The 14,273-nt window shown below is 43.5% G+C and overlaps 1 protein-coding gene across 1 annotated transcript in view; it reads right to left on the bottom strand.

Moving 5' to 3' along the window:
• psmc6 (proteasome 26S subunit, ATPase 6) overlaps window positions 1-9,640 on the bottom strand; it is a 21,776-nt gene extending 12,136 nt beyond the window's left edge. Inside the window, exons 1-7 of the mRNA XM_046060974.1 lie at window positions 9,484-9,640; window positions 8,890-8,969; window positions 8,416-8,455; window positions 7,970-8,022; window positions 3,340-3,407; window positions 1,350-1,464; window positions 1,012-1,099 (exon numbers count right to left, since the gene is read on the bottom strand). Of these exons, the coding sequence (XP_045916930.1) occupies window positions 1,012-1,099; window positions 1,350-1,464; window positions 3,340-3,407; window positions 7,970-8,022; window positions 8,416-8,455; window positions 8,890-8,969; window positions 9,484-9,637 (598 nt within the window). The 5' untranslated portion in view covers window positions 9,638-9,640. The remainder of the gene's footprint in view (window positions 1-1,011; window positions 1,100-1,349; window positions 1,465-3,339; window positions 3,408-7,969; window positions 8,023-8,415; window positions 8,456-8,889; window positions 8,970-9,483) is intronic.
• Window positions 9,641-14,273: the final 4,633 nt, after the last annotated feature.

The raw sequence follows: 14,273 nt of genomic DNA, 5'->3' as shown, positions 1-14,273 counted from the left end.
TCTGACGCCACGCCACGGACACACCCATTGACGAAAACTCGCAAATAGCACAACTTTTCATCTTCAATGCCTTTAGAAGGCACAGCAGAAATTTGAGGTCGGTCGGACTAAATCCCTAGGAGGAGTTCGTTAAAGTACGAAGTGTGTAAATCATCCAAAATTTGACGTAAAATTCAAAATGGCCGACTTCCTGTTGGGTTTAGGCTATGGCTCCAAGAGACTTTTTTGTGCGTCTGGACAAGATACACGTACCACAGAAAATTCGTGCACGTAGGTGAAACGTGCGGCGGGGGCTGCTTCATTAAAGGTCACTTCCTGTTGCCAGCAGGTGGCGCTATGATTGTGGGTGAATGTCGGCATGTACATGTGTTCAGGGCGGGACTCTCATCCTACATGTACAGTTTGGTGCAGATGTGAGCATGTACACTGAAGTTACAACAACTTTTCATCGTCAATGCCTTTAGAAGGCACAGCAGAAATTTGACGTCAATCCGACTGAAAAAAAAAAAAATATATAAAATTTACAAAATTCAATAGGGACCTCGCACGGCCGTGCTCAGGCCCTAAATATAAAATTTACAAAATTCAATAGGGACCTCGCACGGCCGTGCTCGGGCCCTAAATATAGAGTAAATAGCGACACAGCCCGTAATTTAACTGATGTTAGCCAAGCTGTGGTTGCAGTTGCTGCTGAGAAGTTAACATGCAGAGAGGACGAGGCAGTCCCAGAGCAGCACAACAGTCCAGGCAGTGACACAACTAGGGCTGGGTATCACTGGGTTGGGTATCACTTTAGCAATAGTCAGTCCATACCTTAAAGGTATCCATACCTTTAAGGTATGGATACCTTTAAGGTATGGACTGGCCGGGCAGCCAGTCCAGCGATGCCTTGCATTCACGGGTTCCCAGCCCACTTGGGCTTGGACCCCTAAAGAAGAGGTTTATTGGATTTGAAACACTGACCCCACCTTTAAATATGTTTGTGCATACGTGGTTGTATGGAAAACTAACCTGGAGGCCCATAGAGCAGGCAGCCTTTAGGGGGGATGATCCCCACCCTCTGGAAGAGCTCAGGGTTGGTCAGAGGAAGCTCAATCACCTGCCATGAGATAACAGCACCAGCATTGTTTTGGACTTATGGACAGGAGATCAAAATGTATCACCTAGTTAGTAAAGGTTAAGCCTTTCTCATCTCCACAGATTCCTCCAATAAGGCCCGACCATACAAATGTTATCTTGTAAAACACATCCTGCCAATGCATTTCTAAGACCGAGTATTCTAATCCAAGAAACAGCCAAACATGAAGAGACTGCCTCTAATTGCTGACTGATTGTGGGCTTGGTTGTACCTCTCTGAGCTCACGAATTTGTTCAGACAAGCCTCCAATCTCAGAGTAGGAGACGCTGCCAGGGTCCTCGTGGGACATGTTATACACCAGAGGGTCCACCTCTCTGGGCAGGTACCTTTGAAAAAACAGAAACACATGCTGAGCACAGAGTGTGCATTATGTGTTCCTCCACAACAAACACTTTTAAATACACACAACATCATGACACAAAGAAACAGAAATACATTCGTACAAAAAAAAAAAAAAAGCACATTCTTTATCTTTACCAAATCACTATTAGCTTCCTTCTTCTTTTCACGTTTACTGTGGGATCTCTGTAGAAAGTGGCTCGGCTTCTGGTTGTAATGTTAAGAGGCTGTTCTGTTTTTTTTCTTTGGGATTGGCCATGATGTTCTGTGAAGCCTTGATTTCTGATGCATAGCCAAGATGTAAGACAACCTGCCTGTTTTTTATTACTAGCCTTTGTTTAGATTGTATAGCCTGTTTTTTGCATGTTGTTTGCGAAAAGAAGCAACCACCTGCCTCAGCCTGTCAAAAATGCCTTTTTACTAGTGACAATAAACGTATGATCTAACACTGTAATATGCTTGAATGTTTTATATCTAAAACATCTATTGCAGGCAAGTCAAGTGTTGAATTGAGAGGCTAAATTGATCGTTAACTGTTGGCCACTTGGTCGTCACTTTAAAAAATAAAAACTTTCATTTAAACAAACAAAAAACATTTTGCTAAATTAACTTAAACAAAACAAAATATAACCACTGAACCATTTTATTGGCTGCAACTGTGTTATGGGGAGGAGACAAACAAAACACAGGCTCCAGTCGGGCTCAGGCTGAGAATTCTGATAAGCGGTCGGACATGGGCCGGGCTAAGGCCTCAGCGTCTCGGGCCAGGGCCGGGTTAGACCCCAGATTTGAGGCCGGTGCAGGGCTCTACTCTACAACACACAAACATTAATAATACTCGTCATGACAGAGGATGCATCAAGAGCTGGGTAGCTTACAAGCTCGGCTAAAGAGTTTCCTGTGGAAACCCTGACGTGCACATGAAGGATACTCAGAGATTTTGAAAATGGAACAAAATGTGCCACAGTCAGATCCCCACAACATCTGTCAACACATTAAGCATATTTACTGTCAAATGTTTGTTTCGCTCCTAAGCTCTTATTGAGATTTGAAACTAGTTTGTTAAAGAAAAGTTAAGGACAGATTGCATTTCTCCGAGCCATTTCCAACTAAACTATAATTGACTGCATACATAAACATTTTTGTAACTTTTCTTTATTAGGATGCCCATTAGCATTGGGGTTTCTCACTCCATCCAAATCCGATATTTTTACTCATATGTAACTCAGATCTGATCTTTTATGACAGTGTGAACAGGCCAAGTCACATGGAACCTGATCTTTTCCAGTTTGGATTTGGGCCCATTCCATATGTGGTCCAAATCCACAGATGACACAGATTGGATCATTTTAAATGCGACCTGTGTCTGGATACTCAGGTAGGAATTGATGAGACTTTGACGTCACTCTAGAGCAGCGGTTGTCACAGTTCTGCTTTAGACGGAGCCACGGTGAATGAAAAAGCTCCACAAAAAGCCATTATAAACATGTGGCTCTCTTCCTCCTCTACTTTGCCACCATCTGCTCACAGATTCCCTTTCTTACAACTAAAATCCACCAGATCGTGAGCTCTCTTCTGTTAATAGCATAACTGAGATGCAAATAACTCAGGAGAGTTATTCTTCTGCGCATGCGGGTCACTTTCAAGCCGTGGACAGTTCACACTGGAGTTTGATATGGGCCACATTTAAACAATATGAACTGAAACCAAAAAATCCCATCAAATAAAATCTAACTGAAATTGTGCCTATACCAAGTAATCGTCTTTGCCGCTGTGCGCACGACTTACAACTGCTTGCTTCCAGTTATTATCCGTATATAGTGGTACAGTTTAATTTTAAGTGGTGATTGTGGCCAGCCTACCTCATTATAGTAAGTGTAGTCATGTCCAAAGCCACTCTGGTGCCTGGCTTCAGCTGCGACTTGTCCAACTGGGATGAAAAATATGAATAGATTAGAGTTCATATTCAAATCACTGAGGTCTACATTTACTGGGACTACAGTGAGTTGACAAAGTAAATAAGTAAACTTTATAAAGCACCTTTCACAGACAAGAGGGGTCACAAAGTGCTTTACAGTAAAAATAAACTAAAAACAAAATAAAACAACAAGACGTGCATTACAAAACCATATGGCTAGTGAAAGGTTTGTCTAAAACAATGTGTCTTGAGGTGTTCTCTAAAAGGTTATACAGAATCCAAGGCTTTCAAGGCTAAGGAGAGAGAGCTCCAGAGCCTTGTAGCCACTACACAGAAAGCACAATCACCTCTTGTTTTAAAACGTGTTCTGGGAATAGTTAAAAGGTTTTCGCCTGGCGACCTCAGAGAGTGACCAGAGGTGTGTATATGCAATAGATCCTGGATGTGACAGGGAGCTTGTAAGTCATGATTAAAATTTTAAAATTCACGCATGTAGGTGGAGGTGAAGGCCATTCAGGGGGACCTGAAGGTAAGGATCAGGGAGGCTAAGAAGAAGTACAGGAGGAAGCTGGAGCGTAAACTCCAGCAAAACAACATGAGGGAGGTCTGGAGCGGCATGAGGAACATCACTGGCTTTAGACCGACTGGCAGCAGAGAAGGTGAAGGCAGCTTTGACAGGGCCAACCAACCTAATCTGTTCTTTAACAGATTTGATGCTATGGCCCCTGCCCATCTCCCCACTAACTCAGCTGCCTTCTGCCCTCAAACACCTCCAACCCCACTACTCCCCCCTCCTCCTCCTCACTGTCCCCCTCTGGCTCTCAGGTTAAAAGCTCTCTCCAGCCTAATGACTCCTCCTGTCCCCTCTCCACCTGTAACCTCTGTGTGCCTCACTGCTGACCAGGTGAGAAGACAGCTGGGGAGACTTCTCTCCAACAAGGCTGCAGGCCCTGATGGTCTCTGCCCCAGGTGCTCAAAGCCTGTGCCCCCCAGCTATATGGAGTCCTTCACCATGTCTTCAACCTGAGCCTGAGTCTCCAAAGGGTCCCTGTGCTGTGGAAGACATCTTCAAAATCTGCTGTTAGTTTATAAAGCACTAAATGGTTTGGGGCCAAAATACATTTCTGATCTTCTGCTTCATTACGAACCATCCAGACCTCTCAGGTCGTCTGGGACAGGTCTGCTTTCTGTCCCCAGAGTCAAAACTAAACAAGGAGAAGCAGCGTTCAGTTATTATGCTCCGTATATTTGGAATAAACTCCCAGATAACTGCAGGTCTGCTGAAACAGTCAGTTCTTTTAAATTAAGACTGAAGACTTTTCTTTTTACCATTGCTTTTAGTTAAATATTTAAGATTTTTCTTTTTATTGATAACTTACACTGGACTGTAACTTTTACTGTCCTGTTTTCTTTGTTTTTAGCTTTTTATCATCGCCTTTTCCCATTTAACTCTTTTAACCCTGGTTGTAACACTAACTTTTTTATATATCCCCGTTGCTTTTATGTTTTATGTAAAGCACTTTGAATTACCTTGTTGTTAAAATGTGCTATACAAATAAACTTGCCTTGACTGACTTGCTGACAGCGTGTAAACTGAAGCTCTCAGTGTTGCTGCTCTTGTAAAAACGCTACACGTTGTTCTGTTGCTGTGTGCGTCGTGTGTCGGCAGAGTCCGTTCGTCCACTGCACATGATAATGTGTAGTCAACCAACCAGCGCATCTAGAAACGCTACAGTCTCCTCTGTCAGGCATGTAATTGGCAAAGGGAAAAAAAGCAGGAAAATATATAGACACCCCCCCAACACCACGATTAAACTGGCAGCGGCAGGACCCATGACAATAACTTATTTGGTGGATGTGTTGCACAGCGAAACAAAGACAAGTGTCTAATCCACTGCGCCATCACAACCTCTCAACAGCTAAATGTGCAACATGCAACATGAAATAATGGGAGTCTGTAACTAAATAATTTAACTACTAACTTTCAAATAAGTTCAGTAGAAGTTCATAGATTATTTTTAATGAATAAGACACAGCAGCAAAGGTTGTCGCAGAAGAAACAGTCATATTATTCAGGAAACTCAGATCAAACAGCTGATCAGTCTCTGTCTGATGATTACCTGTAGAAATAAGTTTGACATTTCAACTCTAGGAAGCGGGCGGGTATGTGCACGAGACGAGAACAACCGCGACTGTTTCACAGGATCGCACAAGTTACACAGAAGCCGTCACCATGGTTACCTCGCGGAGCGCTTGTTTGCCGCGGATCCAAGCCGTCTGAAACGGCCTTATATAAACCCTGTCACAACCATTCACAAGAAATTAATTTATAACATGCCAAAACCTTTAACATAAGGACGACTTAAAAAGCTACTATTCATACAGCAAAGTGTATATAGGCTATATGATTGATCAATCGACGACAAAGTCAAAGTAAACATCAGATAGCCTATAACAAGCAATAATCAAAACATACCAAATTTATGCGATCCTTATTGTCAACTCAGTGTTGGGCAAGTTACTCAGAAATAATAGTTATTACCTACTAGTTACTAAGCATATACGCCTTAAAAAGTAATATTAGCTATTCTACTTATTATTGGTTGATAAGTAGATAACGCCACTCTCTCCCCATGAGTCCAAGCATCACTGGAAGTAGCGACTAGGGATGGGGATCGTTAATTTTTATTGATACCCTTATTGAGACTACTTAACGATCTGATTCTTTATCAATACTTTACTATTTTTACTACTATTTTTTAGTGATGGTTATTTGGTAAGACCAGACCCAACGGGCATGAGGTAGGCCTGCACGGGAAATATTCAATGTGCGAGAACGTTATATATTGAGATGACATATCACTTGCAATAAATAAACGTATATTGAAGGGTACATATTAACTGCCTGGTTGTTTTTAATTTAATATTTTAAATACAGCTAAAAATGTTGTTTCTAGAACAGCAACATTAATGTTTACAACAGCAAAGTAACTCAATAACTTTATCTGACATCACAAGTAGTGAGTGACGTTTAGAAAGAACAACATCAGTTCACCTGCAGCCAGCGAGAGAGGAGGAGGGACTGATACAGATCAGTTTTATTGCACGTACTTACAGTAACGAGTGTAGTTGTCATCAACTAACGTTACAGTAGTTTGGAGCTAACTTAACCTTCACCGCAACGTTATTCCACCGCAGCCTCTCGCTCTGCTGCCGCTGTGTGAGTATGTGTGTGTATGTAGGAGCCGACAGAGAGCAGGCAGCCTGATGATTTTCTTATCCATTGCGTTTCAAATTAAATCAGATTTGATGCTCGAGACATAACGTTGCATCATAGCAAGTCTCCACAACGGACGGCAATGTTCTTTGCATTGTAGACTGTGACACAATAATGGCAATAAAGTTACTTACAGCTGTCCGAAATACCTCTCTCCCTGTTCTCCAGCTGTTAGCTTTTTGGCTAACAGCTGACTTTAACAGCATAAGGTCCGATGCCGCTGACCTGCAGCGCAGTCGCACATTCACGTCAGGGATGTGACGTGGCTATGTGAGCTGATACCGGACTCCGCACTGCAGCTGGCAGGCTTCCAACTCTACAGAGCGGACCGCGACACAGAACTCTCCGGCAAAACAAAACATGGAGGTGTCTGTTTTTATATTAACAATGGCTGGTGTACCGACATGACAGTGATTGTCATGACAACACTGTTCTCCTAATCTTGAATTTCCTATCATTAACTGTAAACCGTTTTACTCCCCACGTGAGTTTGCTTCATTCACTCTGGTCGGTGTTTACATCTCGTGCAAACGTGCACGACGCACAGCGTATGCTGGCTGACCAGATACTGTGTGTGGAGCAGACAAACCCAGACTCCCTTGTTATTGTTTTCGTTACTTTAACAGGGGAACTCTCAACCATGAACTCCCCAAATACAGACAGTTTATAAAGTGTCCAACCAGAGCGGGGAATACTTTGGATCACTGCTACACCACAGTTAGCAGTGCTTATCACGCAGTCACACGCGCTCCACCGAGACACTCTGATCACGTGATGGTCCATCTGATCCCTGCTTATAGGCAAAAACTAAAGCTCTGTAAACCTGTAGTGAGGACATCAAAGAAGTGGAGTAGTGAAACTGTTGAGGACCTTCAGGCATGTTTGGACTGCACTGACTGGGATGTTTTCAAGAATGCTACCAACAATGCAGATCTGTAATTTAAAAAAAAAAGAACCCTTCTTATTTTTAAATTACAGATCTGCATGATTCACGTGGGTCAGATCTTCAGGTCGGAAAATCCCATCCCTGCTCTGTATTTATATCAGTTTTTGGGTTCATTGCAGTTACTATCACTGTCTTCTAAAGACTTGTCCACAGGGTCATTGTATTACCTATATAATATAAAATCTTGATCATGCACATTTAGATGATTTTCATTTGTTTACAAAAGGTATTTGCTGTTTTTACAATACTAAATACAATACTAAAAATAAAATGTGATAATTTTGGTCACTATAATCGTGATGTGAAATTTTATTACTGTTTCATCCCTATTAGTGTCTGTTCAGCACTTACCTGTCTGCGGCATCCAACTACATATCGGGGGCCGTTGGTAGCCTTGACAATGACTGGAATTAAACAAAGAGGCGCATTAGTTTTTATGTCACAGCTCAACATTGTTTAATGTCCATCAGTAACAAGTTGTCAGTTGTCATTTTTCATTGGCTGCCAAGCTTCAAGAAGGTTGGTCGTACGTAAATATGAGCTCCAAAGGAGCTAGAGGAGAGGAGGAAGAGAGCAGAGTACAATATGGCAACAGATGAATGCACAGCTGCTGGGCTCACCAGGGTTTCAGGTAAGTCTTGCATTCTTTTAGTGATTGACAGCCAAGGTATTTAGCCCATGTATGGCCCGTCAGGACAGCCATGAGGCTCAGTGGTAATTACAGCCCCTAGACCTAAATCATTTTGCCATTACACCGTGTGCTGTGACACTTGTGAAATATCTGCCAATGAACTTACATTTCTCCTCAGTCAGCTGTTTGAGTACTTCTCCAACAATCTGCAGGGAACAAGGCAAATATGTAGTTAGGAAAGAACATTCTGTTCACCTAGTTAGGTCCCTTCCACTGTCTCCACCCTCTCTATCCCCACAGACACTGACCCAAATCTTTAACTCACTCTAATTTAGGCTGGATGGAACAGAGAATATGTGATAATTTAGAATTTCCATAATTATTTAGTCAAAAGTAATGACAAATACCTGACAAGTGTTGCTCCAACAGCGCAGATAGACTACGACACATTTTCAAAATTGTCATATCACCTGTTTTTGTCCTTTACCTTTGCAAAGTGTTTATTACAAACATTGGTGTGACACAACGTCACAAATCGAGTAGCACTAAGGTTAGCTTGAACTTCAGTCTACCGTTGAATTAATCCAGAAGTGCGATGTGAAGAGCTGAAATGTAAATGTGTAACAAACAATACTCTTACCTGACCAACACTTTGCAGAGCCTTGAGGTCGTTCTCTGATTTCTCGTACTGTTTAGTTTGTTCTCTCAGCTGTTCCCTCACTGGAAAACAAACATGAAGGACAACCAGAATGTATCACTTCTAGTTTTCATTATTAAACACAAAGCCAAGTATTAAACTACGTGTTACAGATAAGGATAGAATCTGACACTGTCAATGAAAACACGCTTGTTAGATAACTGTAAGGTAACATTAGCTGTTTAAAGTTAGCTTAACGTAAACTTCTTAATAACGTTAACTGATACGACAAAGTACATCATTTAACAGTAATGGCTACCCAGACTAACGTTAGCTGACTTTTAGAAGGTATTACCCTGTTGGGCACAGCACTAACGCTACTACTGTGTGTGTACTAACGTTACTAGCTAAAATCGCACTGCTATCGTTAAGCGCTGTACTTCCATTCATTTCTACGAGGATGCTAACTGCATGACAAAGCATTAGCTAGCTAGCCGGCTAGCTGATGAAAGCTATCCACTAAAAATTAAGTAATCAAAACAAACGATGGATATATTTCTGCCACGCCACGAACGTCAAAATTAAATAGTTTCATACATTCTTTTAATCTCCCGTCGACTTCTTTGTGTTCGAGTAATTTTTTCCTGTAGTCCTGCAACGCTTTCTCCCTGGTGTCCGCCATAATGCCCCACTGACTGCTGGGGAACTTCTTCTTCTTCTTCTTCTTTTTACTGGCGACTTGCAACCACATGGAGCATTATCGCCACCTACTGTATCCTAGTCACACATGCCTAAATCCTTGTGTTCAGTCCCAATTGTTGCAAAAAACATGAGATGTGTTTAAGCACCATCTTTCCTGAGTTATTTGAGAAAATAGTTTTAATGTGAATTTGTTTAATTCCTCCATGTTCCAGTCCATTTCTTAAAGCCAGTCTTTCGTTTGAGTATTTAGTGCACTCAAACAGCACATGTTCCACAGTTTCTGGTTGCCTGTATGCCTCACAATTTCCAGATGGATGTTTTCCAACAAGGTGCAGAGATGGGTTTAACTTTGTGTGACCCAGTCTAATTCTGCTAAATTGACTCTCCTGCTCTTCCCCAGTGACTTTTCCTCCCCCACTTTCTGCTGAATGTTGTATAAATGTCTTCCTTTATTTCCATTATCCAGTAAACTCTGCCACTGCATCTAATTTTACTCCATACATATGCTTTGATCTCTACTTTGCTAACTGGTGCTGCCAACTCTACCTGATTTACTTTCAACCCATTTTTAGCTAAAGTGACCTGCCATCTCGTTCCCTTGGATGCCAATGTGTGCTGGGACCCATAAAAACTGAACATCAATTCCCAGACTACTTACTCTGTATAAAGATAACAATATTTCAAACATAATATCCTCCCTACATTTTGATGTTGTACTTTTGAGACTAGCCAGAGCTGTGCTTGAATCTAAACAAATCATTATTCACATGGTCTTGACTTCTGCAGGGAAACTGCAGCATCACCACAGTGTTTTGCTTTCAGGTCTTATAAATAAAGTTAATAAAATTTCAATCATATTGATCTGTACGGTTATACTAACAAACTTCAGAATCACAATCAGAAATACTTTACTGATCCCCGAAGGGAAATTCTGTGTTACAGTTGCACACATTGCACAAGGGCAAAGGAATATAATAAAGATAGTGGTATATAGAGAAGTATATAAATATCAGAACAAAAATATAAAATAAAATAAGGAGTGTGGATATGTACAACATTTACATAGTGTTACGGCCCTTGAGCCCTGTGTCTGTGTACTGCTGCTCATCTGTGCTCTGCAGGTCCTGCCCTTCCCCCCTATAATGTTGCAGCCAGGAGGCTAGGGTGCACACCTGTCCCCAGTTTACAATCAGCGGGAGCGCAGGAGCCGGTATAAGGAGCAGAGAGCAGGCAGACTGGGTGTGGAGAGTGTGGAGTGCAGACGGCATGGTGAGCTGGGTGAAACTACAGTGCAGCAAGTGATAAGTCTGAACCTTGTGGTGGGGTTCACTCCCTCAGTGGAGGGACGGTGAAATTCGTTATTGTATCCTGTGTTGTTTTCTCGTTTGTGGCATTTGTGGGCGCTTCCTTGTTTTTGGGAAGTTGTTTTTTGTAGACCCTCCCTGAGGGTACCTTAGTTTTTTTTTCCTCCTTATTGTAAATAAAACACCGTATGTCCTGTAAAATCTGTCTCCTGGCTTCCTTCAACCTGGAATGATTCTATTATTGTCACTAACCTCCTCATCCCCTGGATATTCCACTGGAGGTTCGTAACACATAGTCAAAGGAATTGTTATGGTGATAACAATGATGTTATAGTTCCCATAAGGAATAAATAGCAGCAGCAGAGTATTGCACAAAACAGAAAATTTTGTCCAGTTTAAAACTAAGTGTCCGTGTGTCAGACACGGGGGAGGGAGGAGTTATAAAGTTTGATGGCCACAGGCAGGAATGACTTCCTGTGGACCTATGTGGTGCATTTTGGGGGAATGAGTCTTGCACTGAAAGTGCTCCTGTGTTTGAGCAGCACGTCATGGAGTGGGTGGGAGACATTGTCCAAGATGACATGTAGCTTGGACAGCATCCTCCTCTCTGACACCACCGACAGAGAGTCCAGCTGGACCCCCACAACGTCACTGGCCTTGCGGATCAGTTTGTTGAGTCTGTTAGCGTCCGCTACCCTCAGCCTGCAGCATGCAACAGCAAATTCATAATGCACAGACTCATAAAACATCCTCAGCATTGTCCTACAGATGTTGAAGGACCTCTGCCTCCTCAGAAATTAGAGACAGCTTTGGCTCTTCCTGTAGAGGGCTTGAGTGTTCTTGGCCCAGTCCAGTTTATTGTCCATGTGCACTCCCAGGTATTTGTAATCCTCCACAATGACACTGACCCCTTGGATGGAAACAGGACTCACTGTTGCCTTGGCTCTCCCTAGATCCACAACCAGCTCCTTAGTCTTTGTCACATTTGTCACGGATGGTGTTGAAAACCATGGAGAAGTCAAAAAAACATGACCCTCACAGTGCTCGCCGGCTTGTCCAGGTGGGCATAAATGCGGTTGAGCAGGAAGATGATAGCGTCCTCAACTCCAGGTCGGGGCTGGTAGGTGAACTGGAGTGGGTCCAGGAGAGGTCTCACCATGGACAGCAGCTGATCCAGAACCAGTCTCTCCAGGGTCTTCATGATGTAGGAGGTCAGTGCCACAAGTCTGTAGTTCTAGGAGTCACTGGGACGTGGCGTCTATGGCACAGGAACGAGGCAAGATGTCTTCCAAAGCACAGGGACCCTTTGGAGACTCAGGCTCAGGTTGGACTCCATATAGCTGGGGGGCACAGGCTTTGAGCAACCTGGGGGGGGCACCATCAGGGCCTGCAGCCTTATTAGAGTGGAGTCTCCTCAGCTGTCTTCTCACCTGGTCAGCAGTTAGGGACACAGAGGTTACAGGTGGGGAAGGGGGAGAGGAGGAGGCGTCAGGCTGGAGAGAGCTGTTAACCTGAGAGCCGGAGGAGGGGGAGTAGGGATCTCCCAAGAGAAGGGCGAGGGACAGTGAGGAGGAGGAGGGGGGAGTAGTGGGGTTAGAGGTGAGACAGCAGCTGAATTAGTGGGGGGATGGGCAGGGGCCATAGCATCAAATCTGTTAAAGAACAGATTAAGTTGGTTGGCCCTGTCAAAGCTGCCTTCACCTCCTCTGCTGCCAGTCGGTCTGAAGCCAGTGATGTTCCTCATGCCGCTCCAGACCTCCCTCATGTTGTTCTGCTGGAGTTTACGCTCCAGCTTCCTCCTGTACTTCTCCTTAGCCTCCCTGATCCTTACCTTCAGGTCCCCCTGAATGGCCTTCACCTCCTCCCTATTACCATCTCTGAAAGTCCTCCTCTTTGCTTTCAGGATGTTCTTGATGTCCTTTGTTATCCACGGTTTGTTGTTTGGGTAACACTGAACAGTCTTTGTTGGGACAGTACAGTCCACACAGAAGTTTATGTAGTCTGAGATACACTCACTGGGCGGCTGTGGCTCAGGAGGAAGAGCGGGTTGGCCGTTAATCGGAAGGTCGGCGGTTCAATCCCCTGCATGTCGAAGTGTGAAGTGCAAGATACTGAACCCCGAATTGCCCCTGGCGGCTGTTCCGTGGCGGCTGTATGAATGTGTGTGAATGTTAGTTAGTTAGTCTGTTTGAGCACTTCGGCTCAGTGTATGACTGGTGAATGCAGAAGTAGTGTAAAAGCGCTTTGAGTGGTCGAAAAGACCAGAAATGCGCTATACAAATACGGAGCATTTACATTTACTCAGAAAGCCCATCTATGTCCTCTCCATGTGGCTCACAGAGTGCATCCCAGTCTGTCACTTCAAATCATCCCTGAAGTGTCTCATAGGCCTCCTCTGATCATCTCCTCATTGTCCTTGTGGTCGCAGGCTCCCTTTTCACCAGAGGCACATAGCAGGGATTGAGATTAACCAGGCTGTATGCATCCTTAACGTTAGCATACAGCAGGTCCAGGGTCCTCTCCTCTCTAGTATGGCGGCTCACATACTGGGTGAAGTTGGTTAGTGTGGTGGTCATGGTGACATGGTTGAAGTCACCCGAGATCACTATGAGGACGGACTGTGACTGGACGAGAGATGGCAGAAGGAAGTGACATTCAGGAAGTGAGTTAGGAGAGATGGACGAAGGTGGCAGGAGTTATGAAAAGGGTAATATAGCAGGTAGGAAAAATGAGCTTAATTAAAGCTGCAAGCAGCGTTGGGCGGGCCCTCGCACTTGTAGCGCGTCCGCGTGTGAGCCGGCCGAGTTGCACATTCTGGAGCTCTGCTGGTGCGGCTGTGAATTTGCTACGACGCCGCGTGAAGGTGCTATATGTCACGTCCTGTGTCTCCTATGTGGAGCTACATAGCACTTGCCGCTATGAATATAAATCGGTATTGGTGTGTAGATGTCTGCGGGGTGGGAGAGTTATCAAGCACGTAAAGTTTGTTTCAGATGTGAGCATGTACACTGAACAATAATGTACCCAAACAATAAAATAAATTCCTTTTATATTTCCCTGCCTTGTTGTTTATGTGTACATACAGAGGAAGAATGTGAGAACAGTACACATTTCATCGTTACTGTGTGTTAGAGCATGGGAGAACAGTGGATACTTTTAATACAGCCCACACCCCTAATACTGTGTAACTATAACAAGTAGAGAACAGAAGAAAAAGATGTTCTTTCTTTACAACTGTCTGCATAGCTTATTCATATTGTGTAATGAATGAAAATAAATAGGCCTACTAGGCTCCTCTCTACTTTGACATTTAAGATTAGCTTGTTTGATCCACCTTCATACACATGTGACATTACTGTACAACTTGAGAAAGGTGAGTTG

The sequence above is a fragment of the Micropterus dolomieu genome, linkage group LG10, assembly GCF_021292245.1.
Source record: "Micropterus dolomieu isolate WLL.071019.BEF.003 ecotype Adirondacks linkage group LG10, ASM2129224v1, whole genome shotgun sequence".
Lineage (NCBI taxonomy): Eukaryota > Metazoa > Chordata > Actinopteri > Centrarchiformes > Centrarchidae > Micropterus > Micropterus dolomieu.
Note: the sequence above shows the minus strand (reverse complement) of the source record. Positions and strands in the feature narration are given on the sequence as shown.